The 22,288-nt window shown below is 35.7% G+C and overlaps 3 protein-coding genes across 3 annotated transcripts; all 3 read left to right on the top strand.

Annotated features, from left to right (window-relative positions):
• Positions 1 to 1,091: 1,091 nt before the first annotated feature.
• On the top strand, positions 1,092 to 7,274 carry CBG17872 (the record flags this gene model as incomplete). Its single annotated transcript, XM_002647638.1, has 7 exons — positions 1,092 to 1,219; positions 1,263 to 1,368; positions 2,781 to 2,893; positions 2,945 to 3,023; positions 3,072 to 3,203; positions 4,886 to 5,023; positions 6,879 to 7,274. 7 exons carry the CDS (start codon positions 1,092 to 1,094, stop codon positions 7,272 to 7,274), a joined length of 1,092 nt encoding a protein of 363 aa, XP_002647684.1.
• A 1,086-nt stretch (positions 7,275 to 8,360) lies between these two features.
• Positions 8,361 to 10,782, top strand: CBG17873 (the record flags this gene model as incomplete). The annotated part of the gene is given in 6 exon segments (XM_002647639.1): positions 8,361 to 8,526; positions 8,574 to 8,680; positions 8,728 to 9,148; positions 9,661 to 9,845; positions 9,848 to 10,140; positions 10,677 to 10,782. Coding segments are annotated over 6 exon segments (1,278 nt in total).
• A 2,473-nt stretch (positions 10,783 to 13,255) lies between these two features.
• On the top strand, positions 13,256 to 20,449 carry CBG17874 (the record flags this gene model as incomplete). Its single annotated transcript, XM_002647640.1, has 5 exons — positions 13,256 to 13,318; positions 18,593 to 18,799; positions 19,634 to 19,750; positions 19,934 to 20,130; positions 20,341 to 20,449. The coding sequence occupies 5 exons, from the start codon at positions 13,256 to 13,258 to the stop codon at positions 20,447 to 20,449; spliced, it is 693 nt and encodes a 230-aa protein (XP_002647686.1).
• Positions 20,450 to 22,288: the final 1,839 nt, after the last annotated feature.

Below are 22,288 nucleotides of genomic sequence, written 5' to 3' on the forward strand. Positions count from 1 at the left end.
ACAATGCAGCTAGAAATGTTTCTTGCCTTTTTCAAAAATTCACATTGAATCACAAAACACGATACTCTTACTAGTAAGGATGCCCATTTTCAGAATGAAAAATTTGTGGATTTCAAAATTTCACGATTTTTCGAAAATTGGCAGACTTACGTGAACTTACGAAATCCATGAAAACATTGATTCTGGATGTTTTTTCGCTCTCACAAAATCCCAGAAGCGATCTCGAGATCGCTTCTGTATGTTCACGGGAAATATTAATATATTTATTTTTCAGGCTTCTTCTCTCAAAACTCCCAGAAGCGATCTCGGGATCGCTTCTGTAGGTTCACGGAAATATATCTCACGTTATTATTTTGTTGTTGTTTTTTTTTTTACTTTCTTCTCAATAAATTTTATCTGTTTTGTTGACCTGAATTTCTGATGAAAAAACTTAAAAAATACCAATTTGACTTTTTTCATGGTGAAAATGGTGAAAAAATGTTTGTGAAGTATAATTCTCACACATAAATCCCGAAATAACTATGGTTCTTATATTTCTGCGAACCAACAGAAAAGTTTGTAGGCTGGCCTCTATTCGAACTAATGTTAAAAATTTTGAAAATTTCATCTTCTTATATTATGATAAATAAGTTATCATTTAAAAATGTGTTGATATCTTTCAAAGGAGACGAGATATGTGGGCTTACTTTTACCAATTTTAACTGAAAATGTCCAATTCAAACTGTCAAAAAAATATGGTAGCGAAATTTCCGATTTGTCTAAAAACTTCAAAGTCTATTTCACAAAAACGGAGCTTTAGTTTTGTAACCTACAAGTTGCTGGTAGAATTTCATAGAAATCAGATAATTTGCTTGTCAAAACTCGAAACTTGTTAAGCACTTGGTCTGTTTCAAGCCGGTTATCTCATGTGTATGGATTTCTACAAACAAATTGTCAACTTCAAAATTAAAGCTCTGTTTTTGTGTAATAAACTCTGAAATTTTCAGATGAATCGAAATGTTCTAAACTGTTTTTCAGGACTTCAAAGTTTGCCATTTTCAGCTAAAAATATGATAATTTTCAGTCTTGGAAACAACGCGCTGGCACTTGTGATGAGTATTAATTTGGGAAAATCCGATGGTATTGATGTGCAAGCTGGAAAACAAATCAATGATCTCAAAATAGCAATTTACGGAAATAATGTGACATCTAGTGTTGTACACGATGCATACCAAATGAGGTTAAATGGAAGCTTTTAAGATTTTTTGAAATCTAATTTTCAGAGTCACCCCACATGACTTCTGTGAAATGATTACAGTATTTGCATCCGTTGGTTTGATGCCAAAGCTGAAATTGGCACGATTGGTTTCCGATGATGGGTCTACGGAGGTAAGGAGAGAGAGAGAGAGAGAGAGAGAGAGAGAGAGAGAGAGAAAAGCTTTGAGCCCATTTATCTCGGCTCCCGTGAAAGATATCAAAAAGAGGTCAACTAAAAAAATATTTTGGATATGAATATAAGCATTTTATCAGTTGATCGCGTATTAATATCTTCTGCAGGAAGATATACAGGGTGCGGCAAAAGTCTTTGTGCATAACATTGGCGCAAAAATGGGCCGTACAGATATTCGTCATACAGTGCCCAAACAACTTGCAGATGATATTCAAAGACATTTCGAATATATCTACCAAATTTCAAAAAAAATAACATTACCCATTGAAAAGTTACAACTGTTTGAATTCATAACCTCAGAATTTAAAGTTTCCTTTAGACGGGTTTTTCTCTTTGAGAGTAGGCTGTGAGTGAACTGAAATGAAAATTTGAAAATATTTTTATTGTATACTGCAAAAAAGGTTTCTGAAAAACAAAACAGTTTTCGTGAAGAATTTTCTTGCACTGAGCAGCAATCGGTTTTTCAAAAGTGGTGAAAATTAAGTTTTCGCTTTAAATATCGCTCTGGGTGATGAACCAATATATCATTAAAATTTTCATTCGATACCCTAATTCACAACACGGTTATACAACATTAGCTAAACCATCATAAATTTCAAACGAATGAAATCACTTTTCAAGGAAATGTTGGCACGCAACTTCTTTTAATTTTTTTCCAGCATGGGTTATGGCCGAACAGAGACTAGTAGGAGTGTTCACACTATGTTAAAATAATGAAAATAAACTGTAGTTATTGAAAAACATGTTACTTCTTCAACTCCAATCAGTTCCTACTATTCAATCATGATTTTTCCTCTGACCATTCAAAAGTTCGAAAAACTTCACTTTTTCTTTTGGGAATGAGATACATAGGCAAAGCAATATATCATCCTGACCAGCTTTTTTACCCTATTGTAAAATATAGTTTTTCTAATTCTATGACAACTCCTCTCGAATTCCTTTCGACAGTTTTTTGTCCAAACAACAGATTTTTCAAACTACCTATATTAGTTTGAACGCCTCCTGATATAGATTATCCAATAATACAGCTTCATGTTTTATGATCAATGTAAACAGAACTCACAGTCTCTAAAAATCAACGTTTCACAATCCCGCCATAACCAGTAAGAGAGATAGACAATAGTAAACTTGGAAAAAGCTTTGTGCCTCGAGCGTCAACCACTTTTTCGATCCTAGCGGGAAAGCTAAAAATGATAATGCTAAAAATCAGAGTGATTCTTAAGTTTCAGCAATAGAACAATCAATCTGCAAAGTTTCAAAATTTTTCGATTACTTAGAAGAACGTTACAACGACTTCTTTATGCACAAAGACTTTTGCCGCACCCTATATATATTGGCTCAACGTTTCCAGGTCCCATTCTCTATCCCATCCTATGGCAAGCACGATGTTGTAACTTGCTTCTCACCGATATACGTCTATGAACAATGGCAAAATTTTCTGCTCGCAGTTCATATTTATAAAAAGTGAGTTTTTATTTCTTGAAAAATTTCAAAATGTAACTTATTATATAATAGATTTGGAGCGTTTATGCACATCTATCTCATCAGCTGCATAACATCGATTTTCAAACTTATGCAGAGATATGAAGCAGCGGTGTGTCCCTTTTTGAATCTTAAAAAAAACATATTTTTCTCTTTTTAGGGATACATGAGAATTCAACCTTGGAACAGAGTGAATTTCCCCTATGTCCCATCCCAAGTCGTTGACCCTTTTGTAGGAATAGAATTTCAAAATCAAGCGGCAGCACACACAGACTGTCTTTTACGTTATAAGGTGAACTAAAATTCCCTCACTCGTTTGCTGCAGCGGCGTCGCTTCATAAGACAAATCAACTCGGTCGTCGCCTCTCACACGCGTGGCGTAGTGGGTACGCTCTAGGTTAGCATTCAGAAGGTGGAGGTTCAATCCCCGCTAATGGTTCCCCTTTTTTCCATACTTGTGGAAAAGATGGCCGGCCGGGCTGAGATTTTTCTGAAAGCGGGCCGGGCCGGGCCGGAAAAAATTACACATGGCCGGCCCGCTTTTTGAAAATTTTGATATTTTAGAGCGAATCATCATTTTTCAAGATGGTTTTTCTTCTTAGTGAATGAAAATCCACACTAGAGGCCGATACTGTCGATGAAAACTGTTTTGAAGTCGTAATTAGAAAAAAAGTTTCATCCTTGGCTTAATGAAGTTTAATTTTTTTTTACTAAAAATTCAATTAATTCGGATGGTTGTATGCATTTGGATTTATATTTGTGCCATTATAAATATTTTGGCACATTCGAAAAATAAAATTTTCGAAAAGTTGTCCTAGGCGGGCCGAGCAGGCCGGGCCGAAAGTTTTGAGACAAGCGGGCCGGCCCGGCCCGGCCCGGCCATCCACATGTATGCTTTTTTCTTAGCTTGTCTCTTTTGGATTCAACTTTTGGAGCTCAAAATTTTTGGAATGGGAATTTTCGGAACGTCAGCGTGCCGTCAAAGCCTAGCTATTACTCTCGTCCGAAATCAATGCACGCTGCGGCCGAAAATTTACTCAAAATCGCATCGTCGGTCGCACAGCGAAAAAACAAATTGATGCATGCGCCTTTAAATACCGTACCTCGGATGTTTTTTATTTTGGGCCATATTTGGCCGTTTTTTTCTATTTTATAAGAAAAATAAATTAAAGTTTTATAGGAATTACACAAAATTAGACAGAAACAAGCGAAAAAATGAGAGTAATTTGAGAAAATTCGATAAATGTTGAGGTACTGTATTAAAGGCGCGTGCAATAATTTAAAAAATATAGTAAGGTTCTCTCCGTGGGAGCTAAGCTCCACCCACCGTTTTTTTCTCGGCCGCAACGTGCATTGATTTCGGACAAGAGTAATACGAGATAAGAAACACTGTTGATAATAATATATGCAGTTTATTATGTCAACAAAAATAAATTATGCAAAAAACAACATTAAATTTTTAGTAAGAACACAAACAATTCAAAAAATCGTAAAATTATAATTTGTTTCCTTCTGAGTTTGTCGTCGCAAGGCGAAATGAGCAGAAGATGTGAAGGCGTTGCTGAAAACCTCATTCATGAAGCATACTGTATTGTTTTCATTTTCGGAGTAATAATGAGACGAAAAAATACCAGTTGAAAGAAAGGCGAAACGGCATTAAGAGACAAAATTATTTTTTTGCATATTTTTAGAAAAAATATCGGCCACTGACAAAATAATCATTCGACTGAACCGGAAATTCACGAAAAAAAAATTATATTTATATGATTTTTACAATAAATTACAAAAAACCGTTTTTTAAGTTGTAAAGTCGTTTAAAATTCGGAAAAATGAAGTCGAAAAATAAAAAAATTAAAAAAAGTTTGCGCGTCGGATTGCGTGCTTTAGGTGCGAACACCGCGACGGCAAATCACACGTTCCCTGAAATTTTCCCCGAAAGTTTTGCTGTCTGGCCCCCTTTAACAAAATTTCTAGAAACCAACAATCAGTCGAGTGATTGCGGATACTCGTTATGTAAACTACACATGGATCTATCCGAATTCATATTCCATTGGAAGCGATTACTATAAAGTGACAGAGAACACAATTACTCATTTGGACGATGTAAAATGGGTAGGATATGTTTCATTTGTTTTGAAATACAGTACCAGAAAAAAACCATGTTTTCACTTTTTCAGTCTAGTCAGTTTGAAGTCCTGAAAAAGTAGTTCATAATTGTATTTGACAAATTTTGTAACAATTCAACAAAGTTAGATATTCCATTGGGAGCCAAAAATGATCCTCTTGAAATTGTCTACAAAACTAACCAAAAAAAAAGAAAATTTATTCTAACCCCAAATGTCCAATTTTTTTGATGAAATTTTGGTCTCCGGGACATTTCGCGACCGGACGTTTCACCACCGTAATAATACAGGCGAATAGATAGGTTGCAGACTACGAAAACAATTTTAGGGTTTACAAGTATGCTTTTTCTGATAGAATACACCAGTCGGTTAACGCCCCTTCGGGGCTAAACCTCCATTTTTTTTTCATTCAAGGTTTCACAGGTTCTTTATTGAAAAACTCAGAAAATTCGAAAACTTTGATTTTGAAATTCAGAAGTGTTTCGGATACAAATTTTAGAGTTTTTCTGAATTTCTGAAATTCTAAATTTTCAAATTCTCAAGTTTGAGGTTGCTAATTTCCCGATGTCCTAAATTCTGATTTTGAAGTTTTAGAATTCCGAAATTCCTATTTTCCGTTTCAGGAAATTCGGGAGTTGAAAAATTGAGAAAGTCCAAACTCGGACATTTAGATCCATAATTCTGAATAAAAAACTTGGAGTGGAGAAGTTGAAGATTTTTTTGAAAGTTCTGAAACTCAACATTCATTCTGAAACTCAAGAAACATTCAAGAACATTCTCAAAAAAAAACAAACATCAAGAACATTCTGAAACTCAAGAAATCCTAAACCGGAGATTAAAAATCTAATCAAAATTATTAAATTTCATTTCGAAATCTTTAAATTTCGACTTTTTGAAATTCAGAAAACTCTCGGAAATTCTATTAATTTGAAAATCAAACAAAACTCAGACGATATGAAATTTCGAAATTCGGTGGTTTCAGAAAACTAAAACTCAAAAAAAATGCTGTTTGGAAAATAATTATGTTGATTTTTGATGAAAAAACGATTTTCCAAGGAAAATGTTCATGAATATGGAATCAGAAAGTTTCAGGAGTATTTGAAAATAATGCCTGTAAACCAAATGACACTAAAACACGCATTCGCAGTAGGCCATATGACCGAAACTGAAGAGATTCGAGAAAAAACTGAAATTTCAAAAAGTTCTACTTTTGGAGATTTGAGCTCAATTGTTTGTAGAACGCACATGAAAATGCCCAAAAAACGTTTTTCAGAATACCATGAAGTTTTAGCATAATTTTGAAATTTTCGATTCTCAGCCCTTTAGGTTCCCTATTAGCTAGGAGGCCCAGGACACCATAGACATGAAGCGCTCGGTAGTCCATGACTACGTACCACACATCACTATAGAAGTTCCATGCCCCTTTGAGTTATTCAAGTAAATGTCCGAGACAGACACACACACAGACAGACAGAAAAGTTTGCTTAGTAAGAAGTAGATTTTAAAATCTTGAAAAATCCAGAAAAAATTTGAAAAAAAATAAATTTTGGATTTTTTCAAATTTCAAAATGTGTTCTATCAGAAAAAGCATATTTGAAAACCCTAAAATTGTTTTTGTAGTCTGCAACCTATCCATTCGTTTGTATTATCACGGTGGCGAAATGTCGCAGTGGCGAAATATCGCAGCGGCGAAACGACCAATCGCGAAATGTTCCGGAGCCAAATTTTCATATTTTGAAATACTCAAATTTTCGAGTTCTGAGATATTTTGTGATTCTGAATTTAAGGAAATTCAAAAATTCTGGACGTTTTCAAAAAAATCAAAACTTTAAAAATTTTTTCAGAGAAGTTATCACAAATATCAACAACAAGCGATGTATCTAAACTCCAACGACCCTCTGATTTCTGCAGAAGACGTGATAAAAATTGAGAAAGATTTTTTAACAATGATCGATCAACATGGAGTCCGTGGTCTTCTTCCAGAACTTCCAGAACGATATCACTTCACAAATAATCTGTCCAAATGCCTAAATGACAATTACTACCATCTCTTAAAGCACGGAAATGTCGGCAAAATTCGTTGTCCTGGTCCTCAAGTGTGCGAATTTCCGAAATTGCCGAATGTAATGTGTGTGCATGTGAACGCTACACATGTTGAGATGGTTAAGACCTCACCTATTACCTTTTATTTTTCCACGGACCCGTATTTTACTTCTGATATTGGATGTAGACCGCAATAAACTGGTTTTTGTAATTTCCACATTTTTCAAATTTCTGATTTTCTGAGTTACTGAATTTCTGAATTTTTGAATTCCTGACAAAGAAATGTTGTTCAAAAAGATTTTCTGGTTTTTCTAAATTAGCTCATCTAGAATCGAGTAATAGCTTTTTTTCTAGAACTTTTTGACATTTTTCAGCATTCTCGATGTTTTTGTTTCAGAAAATTCGAACTTTAAATCTACAATAATCTGGAATTTTTAGTTTTCTTTTCCTCTACTACCTCAATGATTCAAAAACCAAAGTCGTTCATTTCCTATCTTCTTGTCAACAACTGGTTGTTTTTTTCTTTTTTTTTCTGGGTTCTCTCGAAAATTGCCAAAATGTACAAAGTGCAATGTCTTTTTCCTATCTATATTGTAGCCAATTTTCTCCTCGATATTTATTTTTCTTCGCATTTTCCCTCTCCAAACAAACATTATCCGCCTCTTTTCTTGTTTTCGAACATTCAAGGTTACTTTATTCAGGTCATTTGATGATTTTCGCAGTGTTATTTCACTTGTCTCGCTGTGAAAATCCCTGAATTCTTTTGAAAAATCTAAAAGTCTGCGAAATTCGGTTTTTTAATCTCGAACGATGCTCCGAAATAACGCTTCCGCGCGTTGTTTAGCGGAAAATTTCCGCGAATTTTTTATATTTTTTTAAGGATAAAATTTCAATTTTATCGATATTTTTCAAAGAGTTCGCATGATTTTTCGAATAAAAAAATAGACGAAACGGCTGAAAATAAAATTCAAGGGTTTTAAACGACTTTTCTCGTGAAAAAATCACCACCATGCGCCTAAAAGCCTAAGTTTAAGATTAAATTTTTTTGGCAGTTCTTTTGGCGATCAATGTTCGACCACAGTTCACCCAAAACTGATTTTCACATGAAATCGCACCATTTATTGTAAAAATGAGGTGTTCTTCGATAACTGATAAGCGATACTATGTCAACACCTTGCTGATAAAAACTGTCAGTTTTTTCTTGTCATTTCGCTCTCTTTTTTTCGTTCTTCGAAAAAATTTCTCTTGCAATTTTTTTCAAAAATCAAAAAAAATTCTGCAGTATGAGCCGTTACGACGTTGTTGTCTACGGAGCATCGGGCTTCACTGGAGCCTATGTTGTCGAATATCTGGTGAATTCTGAGCAATTCGAAGGATTATCGTTCGCTGTAGCCGGAAGAAGCGAGAAGAAGCTTCGAGAAGTTTTGAGAAACGTTAGCCAGAAAACAGGTAATCTGCAAAAGCAATTATCGATTTTTTAATTTTTCCCCCTTCAGGAAAAGATGTCTCCGGAGCTGCTGTGCTCATCGCCGATTCTTCCGACGAACGTTCGTTGAACGAAATGGCACGACAAGCAAAAGTGGTCATCAATGCAGTTGGACCGGTAAAAAAATCCTGAATTCTCTTCTCTGGACAATTCTCTAGTTTCAGTATCGTCTCTACGGAGAAGGCGTGGTGAAAGCCGCTGTTGAGAATGGCGCCAGCCACGTGGATATTTCTGGAGAGCCAGCGTGGATTGAGAAAATGCAGCAAAAGTATGCGGAGGAGGCGAAGAAGCAGGGTGTCTACGTGGTTTCCGCATGCGGTTGGGACTCGATTCCAGCTGATTTGGGTGTGAATTTCTTGAAAAAGAATTTCAACGGGGACCTGAACCACGTGGAATCCTTCGTTCAATTGCTCACAGGACCATCTGGCTACTCGTTCAACGCTGGAACCTACCAGACGTTGATTTTGGGCCTAAATGGAGCGGCTACAGATAAATTGGGTGCTGTTAGAAAGCAAATTATGCCTGAGAAAATTGTCAGAGGAGAGGTGAAAGTGCCAAAGCGGCCGACGCTCTGGGAGATCAAAGGTGAGATATTCTCACTAGACGGTCGGTCGGCAGTCGCCAATTTCCGACCTTATGTGATTTTTTTCGATCAAAAATTTTTTTCGAGTTGTGTTGATATTTTTTGATCAAACAGACAAACAATCCAAAAACACAAAAAATAATGGAAAAAATTTTATTGAGAGCTCAAAATGAAAATTTTTGCTACCGGGCCTTCCGGGCCGGGCCCGGGCCTTGAAAATTTCCTCAGGCCCGGCCCGGGCTTTGGCGGGCCGACCCGGAATTTTACAAGTATGGTTCTAGGTGATTTCTAGGTGGCGGCCTAGAAAACTCAATTTGCGAAAGTTAGGTCATCACGTTAAAATGACATAGAAAACACCAGTGACATGCTAGGCCATTTACAGGTCATTTTAGCATGGTGGCCTAACTTTTTCAAGTTGGGTTTTCTAGGCCACCACTACGAAATGCATGCTAGACCATTTTTAGGTTTTGAGGACTTTTCCAAAACTAAACACTTCATTTATTGTTTTTTGCAGAAAAGGAGCTGAATGGTGTAGCTGTCCCATTCCCAGGAGCCGACAAGTCTATCATTAATCGCTCGCAATACTACGATGCAACCGTTCGTCACACACGCCCAATTCACATGGAGACCTACATCCGACTCTCATCCCAATTCTACGGATACCTCATTGGTCTGTGGATCATGTTCCTTTCGATCTTCTCAAGTACCCATTCACTCGCCGCATCCTTCAACAGTACCCCGATCAGTGCAGTTTCTACATGTTCAAGAACTCCGGGCCCACGACTGAGCAAATGAAGGAGGCATCGTTTGTGTACTGGTTCTTTGGTTATGGATACAAGGAGACGCTCCCGATGGACCAACAGCATCAGGGAAAACCGAATCGAAAGGTGGTAGCCACGTGTAAGGGACCAGATGCTGGATATATTGCCACCAGTGGATGCGTTTTGTCGGCTGCATTGGCGCTGATCAGAGATAAGGACAACCTGCCAAAAGAGTGAGTGTTCTAGATCCGTGTGCACGTGGTGGCCTAACTTTTGCAAGTAGAGTTTTCTAGGCCATAATGTGGGAATGACCTAGAAAACCCACAAAATGAATGTCAGACCAATTCTAGGTCATTTTAACGTGATGGCCTGAAAAACTCAACTTGCAAAACTTAGGCCACCACGTTGAAATCGCCTTAAAATCTACCAGGTGAATATCAGACTAGTTCTAGGTCATTCTAACGTGGTGGCCTAAGTTTTGCAAGTTAAGTTTTCGAAATCATCACGTTAAAATGGCCTAGAAAACACACCAGGTTAAATATCAGGTCAATTCGAGATCATTTCAAGGTGGTGGCCTAGAAAACACAACTTGCAAAATTGAAGCCATCACGTTAAACTAACCTAAAAATGTCAGCAACAACACTACAAAATCACGTATCGAATTTTTTCGAAAAAAAGATAAAATTTTTATACACAAAAATACATATTTTAAGATGCAAAATTTTGAATTTGGCCCAAAATTCAAAAATTTCAATTTTTAATTTTCCAGAGGAGGAGTCTACACCACTGCCGCCGCCTTCGGTGACTCGAAAATCTACGACTACTTGGCATCGTTCGGCATCACCTATCAATTGGAGTCCGAATATGACCTCTAATTCTTGTTTATTCTTGAGTATTTAGTGCCTTTTTTATATGTTTTGTCTGGTATTTTTTCTTCGCTTAAATTATTGATATATTTTTTTCCGGATTTTGTGCGTTTTCAGCCAATTGTAATTTTTTCCATCTTCCTGCGAAAAAATAACAGAACAATCAGTGAAAATCGAAAAAATAAATCCGGAAAATAAAAATGTTTAGGTTAATTACTGCAGTTGTCGCTGTAGGACCTTCGGCCACACCAGCAAACAAGCATGAAGCTTTCGAAAAAAAAAACGCTTGTTTCTATTGTTAAAATAAAAAAAGTGTCAGTTCGGGTTGGCAGAATCCGTACAAAAATTATTGTCGAATTAAAAAAAGTGGGACCTGAAAAATTTCGCGGCCGGCTTCCAAAAAAAAGCGAAACGTCACACTTTCGAAACGTCGTCTTTCGAAACGTCGCGGAGCCAATTTTCGAGTCCTTGCCCCAGAAACACTACGGTAGTAAACTAAACTTATTTCTGAACTTAATTGCGAAAGTAGCTTGAACGAGGCGAAAATCTGAAATATTACGTTTTTCCGCACTTTTTCGTAGATCAAAAAAAGCTACGCCTTTCAAATTTTCAGGTCCCACTTTTTAAAATTCGACAATAGGGTGTTTTGCACTTAGTCTGCAAACACGCAGCTGACAGTTTTATAATTCCGACAATACCGTTGTCTTTAATAATTACATTTTATTCGCTTTTGAGCGCATTTGGAGCAGTTAGAAAAGACCGGGGCTACTCGGTACACGGAGTTGCCCCCGGTAACCTCCGGAAAAGGCGCTTTGTCGCACACCTCGAGTTCAAGGTCGCACCGTGCCAAATCATCATTTTTTGAATTGAATATTCCAAATTCCAAGCCAATTTTCGGCCGCAACGCGCCCAAGAGCATTGAGAATAATTTGAATGCATGTACCCTGTTGCAACCCCTTGCCGGTAGGAAACTCAGCTGATATGCTGAGATTCTTACAATTTGAAATTGAGCGCCGACCTAAGTTTGGACGCGTCGCGTGTCAGCGTCGCGGTCGTTAGCTGAGTAGCCTAAGACGCTTGTGTTTCAAAAAAACGTTTTGAAAAGTGAAAAACTTGCAAATTTTGCGACAAAAAAACCGCGAATTTTCCAGAACGTCATTTAAAATTGTTTTCGCTCCGCTTTTGATGGGCACCGCTGAGTAGTGGTTCAGTAGTTCAATTTAAGCTTGTATCTTTAAATTTCACGGACCGCGTTCCTGTCGAAGCTCCGCCCCGAAATCCGGTACCGTATCAAACGAGATTAATTTCTGCGAATTAAAATTTCTAGTGAAAAAAAAGAGCCAGTAAAAAGGTGCAAGTTTTTTAATCGATAATAACTGCGGCATTGAGAATTTTTGCGTTCGAGCGCATTCACTTTACGTCCCAGAAAATTGAAAAGTACATCGGAGTACATTTTCTTTAAGTCAGATCACTGACCAATTAGACAGAATGACATATTTATTATATGTATTTATGTTTGTATTATTATTATACACAGAGGATACATAAACGTTGCCCGGAAGACAAAAAGTCACGTAGACAGACGTTCCGCTCGCCTCATTTGCATATTCACGCAGAATGCGAGGGTGTATAAAGTAATGGGCGAAGGAACAAATGGACGTTTAGTTTTTGCACGTGTTTGCTTCTAGAAGTTTCTGGGAACTTTTTACTATTAGATTCTCAGGTCCTTAGAATGTTAAATTTTGTAATTTTGAAATTCTGACATTATTAGATGCTGAAATTCTAAAATTCTGAAATCCGACAATTCTGAAATTTAAACATATTTAGATTCTTATATTCTGAAATTCAGAATTTCTTATATTTTTGAGATTCTAAGATTTTGCAATCAGATTTTGCAAAAAAAAAATATGAAATTCGAGAAATTCTGAAGTTCCAAAGTTTCGAGTTTCTGAATTTTTTGAAATCCCCAAATCCTGAATTTTTCTGAAATTCTGAAATTCAGAATTTCTGAAATATTGAATATCTGAAATTCTGAAATTCTAAGATTCCGAAATTCTGATATTCTGAAATTCCGAAATTTTAAGATTCTACCATTCCGAGCTTCAAATATTCTCGAATATCGAAACCCTGAAATCCCGAAATCCTGAAATTTCAGAAAAGCCTGAAATTCTTAAATTCAGATATATTCAGATTCTGAGATTCCGAAAGTTTGAGATTCTGAAAATATTAAAATATGAAGTTCTAAGATTCTTAGAATCTGAGATTCTGAAATCCCGATATTTCAAAGTTCCAAATTATTTGAATTTCTGAAGTTTTTGAAATTTCGAAATTCCAAAATTCTGAAAGATTTTGAAAGAGAAAGAAATCGATTCTTAGTTTCTGATATTTTCAGATTATAGTGTTTTCAAATTCTTTTTATTCCTTTTCTCTTCCAATTTTTTTCCCTAAACTCAAATTTCCAAATTTCCAGCTAAGAAAAAATATGCCAACCAAGTCAAAAATTCTCCGAAACATCGCTCATGCTCCTCGTCTACGGATCGTCAAGGTTGGTTCCCTTTTTCATGGCCTAGAATCCCCTAATTCTAATTTTCAATGCTATCCCCAAGGCTGTGCCACGGCCGGCCGCGGCATTTTGAAAAGGATACTTCTGAGATAGGTAGGGTACGGTGGCTTAGCGGCCCTAGTAGTACCTGGGTAGCTGAGCTTATTTTCGAAAGAACGGTCGGATTGGTTTAGGGCAAAGTACCCATGGCTTCGGCCGCGGCCGCGTTTTGCACAGCCTGGGCCATCCCTACCATTTTTATTTTGAAAAAGCGTCCAAATTTAACTTTTTTGTCCCTAGTCATCATACAAAATCGGTTTAAAAATAGTAATTCCCAATAATTCCCATTGTCTTTTTTTCTGATTTTTTTTTCATTTGTTGACATTAAACAAATATAAACAAATAGTGTTCTATTTGTACGTTTTTCAAATCCCACCTACCCAAATAAAAATTGAAAAATGAGCAAAAAGAAGAAAAAAAAATTCTGACTGGTCTTCTTCAGAAAATTGCATCAGCCTCTGAAAAAAAAGCAATCAAAGTAAAAAAAAAACTAAACTACAGTAGGACTCTTTTGCAAAAAAAATTTTGAGAGAGTGAGAGAGTGTGGTATCCAGAGAGACGCAGAGAAAAATAATGGGAAATTAATAGAGGCTGATGTAAAGTTGAGGAATTTTTGTGTCAGGCGTTTTTTTTTGGTTTTATGACTTCCAAAAAATGTGTTGGAACTTTGGCCTATAGCCAAGATTCTAGGCAATAAATAGCTCTCGAATTTTGGAATTTTAGAAAAAAAGAACGCGGAAATTAAAACTGAGCGATACAATAAAAAATACAAAAACAAGTGGTTTTTCAAGGAGACGCAGAGAAGCAGACACTCTAGATTCTCCGCGTCTCTTGTCCTGATCAATTGAAAATGGTGGTCAACTTTGAAAGCCCTGAAAAACTAGGTCACAGTTTTCAGATTTTTTTCAAATGTTCAAAGTGTACCAAACAAAAATAGAGCTTCATTTTTGTAGTTAACAACTTTTTTGTAAAATTTGAGACAAATGAGATATAGGATTTTGGGCAAAAATGGCTGAAAATTGGCTCGGATGGATCAAAAAAGTGTTTTGAGAAGAATTTCAAACATTTTTTTTTCAATTTTTTCGAGAAGAGAATTCAGCCAAAATTTTCAGCATTTTTTGCTCGTTCTCTCATGTTTATTGTGTATTTTTTTTTGCACTAGCTCATCACCAGCTGCCGATGACTTCAGAAACTTGAGATTTACTTTACTCGTTGCTTAATTTTTCAAATTTTGCACGTAGGATTTCTTGTTGTTGTTGCACAGGTGCAGGTGTTCGGTGTGGGCAGGTGGAAGTTTTTTGTTGGTTTTTAAAAAGATTTTTTTCAACTATTAAAATGTGTAAAATTTTATGAAAAACATTTTCTTGGTTAACAATTTTGTTGTATTTTTATTGGTAGCCAAGATAACTAAATTTGAAAAGAATTGCTTTTTTTCGAGTTGCCTCAGACCTCAGTTTTTGATTACTCGTTCTGAAAGGTATCATGTCCGGAAAGTGTCCTCTATGTTCTACTTCCAAGCTTTTCAACAAAATTTTATTATAATAATGATGAGTTCAAAAAGAAATGGTAAGATCAATCACTTCGGTTGAAAAAAATTAGCTCTAATTTCACAGCAGATTTCTTCAGAACGCGGTTTCTAGATCCTCCACCAGCATTTCAGAGAAGGAGAGAACTGTTTCTTCCCGCCACTTCCTTCTTCATTTATATTGTTCTTGCTGAGGCCATCGAGGGTCGTGGGGTTTTTACGTCGCTATTTTTGGTGGAGAATTTTCATTTTTCCACGTTTTTTGTCACGTTGAAATAACACTCAATTTTTTCTATTGAAACCTGGAAAACTCCCTGAAAGAATTGTTCTAATTATCTCATATCCTGTTTGAGATATTAAAACATTTTAAACTAATGAAATGTGTCTGATATTAAGAAAAACATTTTTGTCGTTAACTATTTTTAATATCTTTTACAGCGACCAAGAAAAAATTGATCAAAGTTGAAGCTCACACTCTTTCAAGTTTGAGCCAATTTATCTAATTTTCTGTGAAAGATGTCATAAAATTGTCAACTAACAAAAAACTTATCATAATATCCTTTACATTTTATTGGTTATTAAATATTTGATATCTTTCACAGGAACCGAGATAAATTGGCTCAAAATAGAAAGCTAGGTAAAGGGGGGGGGGTTTATTTTCAATCTCTACGTCAAAAAACTACAAAAATCCATTGGTTTATTGACGTACAGAATCTCATAGAATCCAGAAGACGTCATTTTCCAGTTATGATATCATACAAATTTGACCTACAGATCAAAAACGTGGCTTGTTCGGGGAAAGAATAAAATGACTCAGAAATTTCCGATTTTTTGATTTTCCAGATTGTCCCCTCAGCCACTGTAACATTTCCATTTTCCGCTTCCCGAAACAAATTTTCTTATCTATACAACTTTTTTCGTTGCTGAAATTCTAAACTGCCACTTTTTAATTGGCAGCTGATACTTATTGACACTTGACACCCTTATCAATTACGTCTTTTTTGGTTTCGCGGAAACAAAGAAAAGAGATAGAGATAAAAAAATAAAAGTTTTTTTTTCTATTTTGATCCAAAGACCTCAACAATCAAATTTAGAAGTCTCTGTTTGAAAAGGGAGAAAATTTGACCCAAATTTTTCAACAGGTAGATCAAAACTAGGTGGTAAAAAAATGGAAAATTCGAAAAAAAAACACGGTTTTGTACTTTTTTTATATATTATTTTTTTTAAAATATATTATTTTTTCGAGAGCTGGCGTACCTTCGGCGCGAATTATTAAACTTTTCTCTGCAAAAATGGTTCTTGTGGCCTCGTGGTGTGGTTTTATGGATCATAAAAACGGGAGTTTCCTTTTTCGACTTCTTGAACTTTTTTTTTGGATGGAAAATTTAGAATTTTGAGATACGGAAGTTGGCGAATTCGTGGATTTTTAGATTCTTAGATCTTTAGATTCTTAGATTCTTAGTTTCTTAGATTCTTAGATTCTTAGATTCTTAGATTCTTAGATTCTTAGATTCTTAGATTCTTAGATTCTTAGATCTTTAGATTCTTAGATTCTTAGTTTCTTAGATTCTTAGATTCTTAGATTCTTAGATTCTTAGATTCTTAGATTCTTAGATTCTTAGATTCTTAGATTCTTAGATTCTTAGATTCTTAGATTCTTAGATTCTTAGATTCTTAGATTCTTAGATCCTTAGATTCTTAGATTCTTAGATTCTTATATTCTTAGATTCTGAGATTCTGAGATTCTGAGATTCTGAGACTCTGAGATTCTGAAATCCTGAGATTTTTAGATTCTGAGTTTCTGAAATTCTGAGATTTTTAGACTCTGAGATTCTGAAATCCTGAGATTTTTAGATTCTGAGATTCTGAAATTCTGAGATTTTTAGATTCTGTGATTCTGTGATTCTGAGATTCTGATATTCTTAAATGCTGAGATTCTGAGATTCTGAGATTCCGAGATTCTGAGATTCTGAGATTCTGAAATCCTGAGATTTTTAGATTCTGAGATTCTGAAATTCTGAGATTTTTAGATTCTGTGATTCTGAGATTCTGATATTCTTAAATTCTGAGATTCTGAGATTCTGAGATTCCGAGATTCCGAGATTCTGGGATTTTTAGATTCTGAGATTCTGAGATTTTTAGATTCTGAGATTCTGAGATTCTGAGATTCTGAAATTCTGAGATTCTCAGATTCTTGAATTCTTGAACGGTTAAAAATCTAAAAATGACTCATGGATGTTGATTGAATAATTCAATCACTCTCTTTTTTTGAAAATTATATCCCTTTCTAGAAAATTCTAGGAGATTTGATTAAAAATTTGCTTTCGCTTTCAGCTACATTCTCTTTTTTGGAATCACGTGACTAACAACATCAACAGAATTCCGGAAAACTCCAGACAACTTTATTTGTCTAGAAGTTATTTAGTTTCAGTTTTTTGCATTGTTTTCGTGGAACTCTAGGATCCAAAGATGAGTAAACACCTAGAAAATTCTAAAATTAGAGTTCCAGAATTTCTTCGGGTATCTTTTTTTTGAAATTTCACAATTCCTAAGCTTACGTAGTGTTAGGCTTATCCACGCCTTGTTAGATTTGGCCTAGTTTTTTCCCTTTATATTGTTCATTTTCAGTTTATGCGCCTAACTTGTTGTCAAAGGTGCTAGGGGTATTTTTCCACTGCTTTCAGCAAAAGAAATACAAAAGCACATGGATTTTTAAGAACCCAAATCTGGAGCCTGGCTATCTAGGCTCCTATATAAAATATATCAGAAAATGATCAACAAGTAAAATGGGTAAAATTTTATGAAAAACATCTTGTTAATTGTTTACTTTTTGATATCTCTCATAGAAACCAAGATAATTAAGGTCAAAGAAATCATGATGCTCCATAGAGGGCGCAGGCCAGCAGGCGGTGTTCGTAATCGATATTAATTCAGTTCCTGTCAGAGATACTAGACAGTGGGCAACTAATAGAATGTTTGCCATAAACGTGTAAATATTTTATTAGTTGACGACTTTTTGATATCTCTTACAGTAACCAATTTAATTGCGGTCCAAGTTAGCAACTCGAATTTTTCTGACTTCTTTCTACTCCTTTTTGGTACTTTTTTGAAAACCCAAAGTTGTTGAGAACGCCACCCAGTCTAGTCTGTTCTTCTCACTAGTGCAATGACATCCTCCTCAATTTTTAGTCCTTCTCTGCAGTGCAGGGCATCCCCATCCTTTCCCGCCCCCAGACGAAGTCCATGTGTTTCTTTCTCCTCCTCGATTGCCTGCGTCTCTCCATCTCGCACACACTCTCACTCCTTTCTCTTCTTATTTTCCCATGTGTCGTCTTCAAGAGAGAGGGAGAAAGTGTCTGATGCAATGCCGCGTTCATCGCTATCACCTATTCTGAAGCTCCGCCCATTTTTCCATTCGGACGTTTATGTATATATAGGAGGACAAACCATATGTGTTGTTCTCTATATATTTGGAACTTTTATATTTTTTGATCCTTTGATTTTTTTTACCAATGACGTGTGTTTATCTCTATCTCTGAAAGTATCTGTCTAGATTAGTCATGTGATCTTTGTCTAATCTTCTAAGAGAGACAGGCTTTCTTTGTTTGTTCTCTTTTTTCTCTTTAAAAGTCGAGGGTCTTCCCCCAAGTCCATCTTTCCGTTCCTCCTCAAGTAACATTGCTGTTTTCCAGAAACCCCCACCCCCACCCCCGTGGTCAACTACTACTACAAAAATGGAATCAATGTTCTCTTCCAATCAATCCCTCTGGATTTTCGGCTACGGATCACTCATCTGGAATCCCGGATTCCAATTTTCGACGTCACGAAAAGCGTACGCTATCGGATGGGCACGTCGAATGTATCAGGGAAACACGTACCATCGTGGTGATGTGAAATTGGTGAGTTTTGCTCCTGGGTGGTCAGTCGTTTTTTCGTATAGTTGTGTACTTCTCTTTTTCTCTTTCTCTCTCTCACTCTCTTTCTCTTTTTTAGTTCCAGGAGGAAGAAGGGGGAGTAGTATAAAGCACATGCGAAAAGCATGTGACTCTCTTTTTAGCTTTTTCTGTTGTTCTCGGAAAAAGAGATGGATGATGGGGTCACAGTATAATGCCGGGTTTTTCGGAAGAGAGGAAAAATGAAAGTGGCACTAGAGGAAAATTGGATTTTTGAGCCCAAAAATTCTAGGCAAAATTAACTAAATACCGTCAAATTTGAAGAGAGGCCTTCAAATTTTAAAAAATGAAAAAATGCCCGAAAATTTTAAACGCATGTCGATAATAGTAGTTCAACGTTTCCAGAATTTTCTGAAAATTCCAGAGAATATAAAACAAAAATATAGCTTCATTTTTTAGTTGACAATTTTTTTGTAAAATTCCAACCAATTGAAATATCCAATTTTGAACAAAAATGTATGTAATTTGACTTGGATGAGCAGACATTTTTTTTTGGAAATTACAGACCAAAAGTGTCGTCAAGATGTCCCTCTTGAAATTCCCTACAAAACTAGCCGTAATTAGTTCTCTAGCTTAACTTTGAAGCGAGTTATGTGGCTTTGAACTTTGGCGAGAGCGCAGAGAAACGAGAGTGTCTGCGTCTCTCACCACCAAACTTCAAATGCCTGCATCTCAGCTCAAAATGGTTCGTTTGGAGTGATTTTTAGCTTGTTCTAGAGGGGAAAACTTGGAGAAATAAAATCTCTAATTTTCCTGAATTAATTTTCCCAAATCTTGCAGCCAGGACGCGTCGCAACACTCATCGAAGAATCCAACTCGTTCACAAACGGAATGGTGTTCCGGGTTGACGGAAAATCAGCCATCGCTACTGCTGTCAAGTATCTCGAGCAGCGAGAGGTTGGTTTTTTTCGATGATTTTTTATGTCGTCAAAGGATGAGCAGCTGTCTTTTTGATTTGCGCTTGTCATATGACGGAAAAGTTGTACTTTGGATTCATGAAATTTGGAAACCAGTGGGTCTAAAAACTTTTTAGGATCCAAAAATCTATAAATCCCCAAACCTTATTTACAAATTTTCCAGATCGACAATGGCTACGCATTCCGTATGGTACCTGTCCAAATCGAGTCCTCATCCCTTCATCGTCACCGTCCGACGGTCGTTATGGCGTTGACTTGCGTTGCCGATGAACAGAACGAGCTCTATCTGGGACCAGATGATCTGATCAAAATGGCACGTGAAATCGTGACGGCTAAAGGATGCGCAGGACCGAATTGCGAGTGAGTTGAATGCTTTTTGAAAGGAGACGCAGAGAAGCAGACCCTCTAACTTCTCTGCGTCTCTAACTGGTTGAAGATAGTTGTCAAGTTTGAAGTCTTACAAGAGTAGTCCAGAACTCTTTAATTCGGCTGAAAATTGGGATTTCAACGTTGATTATTTTCCATATTTTCAACTGAAAAATTCAAAAAACAAATGTTTCAAATTTTCAGATACGTCTTGAATCTGGCTGAAAATCTGCGAAAATTGTTCCCAGACGACGAAGACGATCATCTGTTCCAACTTGAGCAGCACGTAAGAATGGCCAAAATTCGGGCCTAAGCTTCTTGAAAATATTGGAGCTAAATTTATTTTCTCCTATGAATCCCTTTTTTCGTGTAGGTACAATTTTCGTGTACATCGCCCCCAACTAGTATTTTTTCTTCTTTTTTGGCATAATCCAAAAATCAAATCCCGATTGTTCTTTCCTGTTGGAATTTTTCAAAGAATTCCAAAAATCACCACACTTGTACTTTTTTCCCCGTATTTTTTCGCATTTTTTCCTCCTGAATCCATGGGTACATCATTCCTTTATAATTCAAAGCTTTTCATCCTGTCCGCTTTTATTGTTTCTTGCTTTAATTTCTTTTTTCCTTACTCTGTACATATTTTATAGATTTTCTTGAAATTGAAAATTAACAACGAATATATAAAATTTTCAATATATTTTTTAATTGAAAAATTGTTAAAATTATGAAAAAGAAAGACAGTTACGAAATTTCCGAAGTTTATTTTGAAAATCTGAGTATCAGATTCCAGAAAAATCGGATTTTTCTCGAAATCTCAGAACCTCGAAATTCCAGAATCTGAAAATTTTCGAAATTTCATAATTTCAGAATCTCAGAAACTCAGAATCTCAGGATCTCAGAATCTCAGAATCTCCGAATCTCAGAATTTTAGAATCTCAGAATTTCAGAGTTTCAGAACTTCAGAATTTCAAAATTTCAGAATCCCAAAATTTCAGAATTTCACAGAATCTCAGTATCTCAGGATTTCAGAATTTCACAGAATCTCAAAAACTCAGAATTTTAGAATCTCAGAATGTCAGAATTTCAGAGTTTCAGAATTTCAGAATTTCCAGATTTCCAAAATTCCAGAATCTCAGAATCTCAGAATCTTACAAAATCGGTGTGTCTGTTTGTCCAAAAAATTGATTTTCAAAAAAATTTATTTTTCAGATCAAAATGTTGACTTTTTACGGTTTTCTAACTGGGACAGTGAGTAAACAAAAAGTGAGTAACTTTTGTGATTTTCGATTCTTCATGACGTCATTTTAAATAATTTTCCACACCCAATTTGTTTTTTTTTGGGATCAAAATATTTTTATTATTATCCATAAAAAAAATGATAAACTTGACCTAAATCATATTTTGTTTTTGATCTCATTTTTTATCAAACAAAAAAAAGATAAACATAGGATAAACCATTTTTGAACGGAAATGATGGGAAGGAGTGATAAGATAAAATAGGGATGATTCATCCAGAAAATGTTTTTTTATTTCAATTTTATGAGTTTTTGAAAATGAGGGAGAATAACAATATTTTTTTCCTAATTTCGGGGAAACTTTAGAAAGAAAAATATTTCTTTGAATTTTTTAAAAATTTCTTGGTGATTCTGAAATTTCCAATTTCACAAATGATCTGAATATCTGGAACTATCAGTTTTTCCAAGATTTGGAAAGTTCTGAATTCCTGCAAAAAAATACAGGGTGGCTTTTAATTATTGACACCCAGTGTGCCTTATCGACAAATGATTTGTCGACAAACGCCCTTTTCGACAAATTTATCGATAAATTTACCGGTAAATTTATCGAATAATTACCGACAAATTGTCGATAAAAACAACATTTATCGACAAATTGTCGACAAAAATTTCTATTAACCGCCGGAATTACTTGTAAAAAACCGTATTGTTCCCATTTTTTCCTACGACGTGATGACCGAACTTACCCATGCAGAATTTATAGGCCATCTGGCTTGGTGGCCTAACTTTCCCAAAATGAATTTTTTAGGCCACATCTTTTTTCGCCTTAGAAATGATCTGATGTTCACCCCGTTTGTTTTTCAGGTCAATTTAACATGGTGGCCTAACTTTCGCAAGTTGACTTCTCTAGGCCACCA

Source organism: Caenorhabditis briggsae, assembly GCF_000004555.2.
Source record: "Caenorhabditis briggsae complete genome, chrV, whole genome shotgun sequence".
Classification (NCBI taxonomy): domain Eukaryota; kingdom Metazoa; phylum Nematoda; class Chromadorea; order Rhabditida; family Rhabditidae; genus Caenorhabditis; species Caenorhabditis briggsae.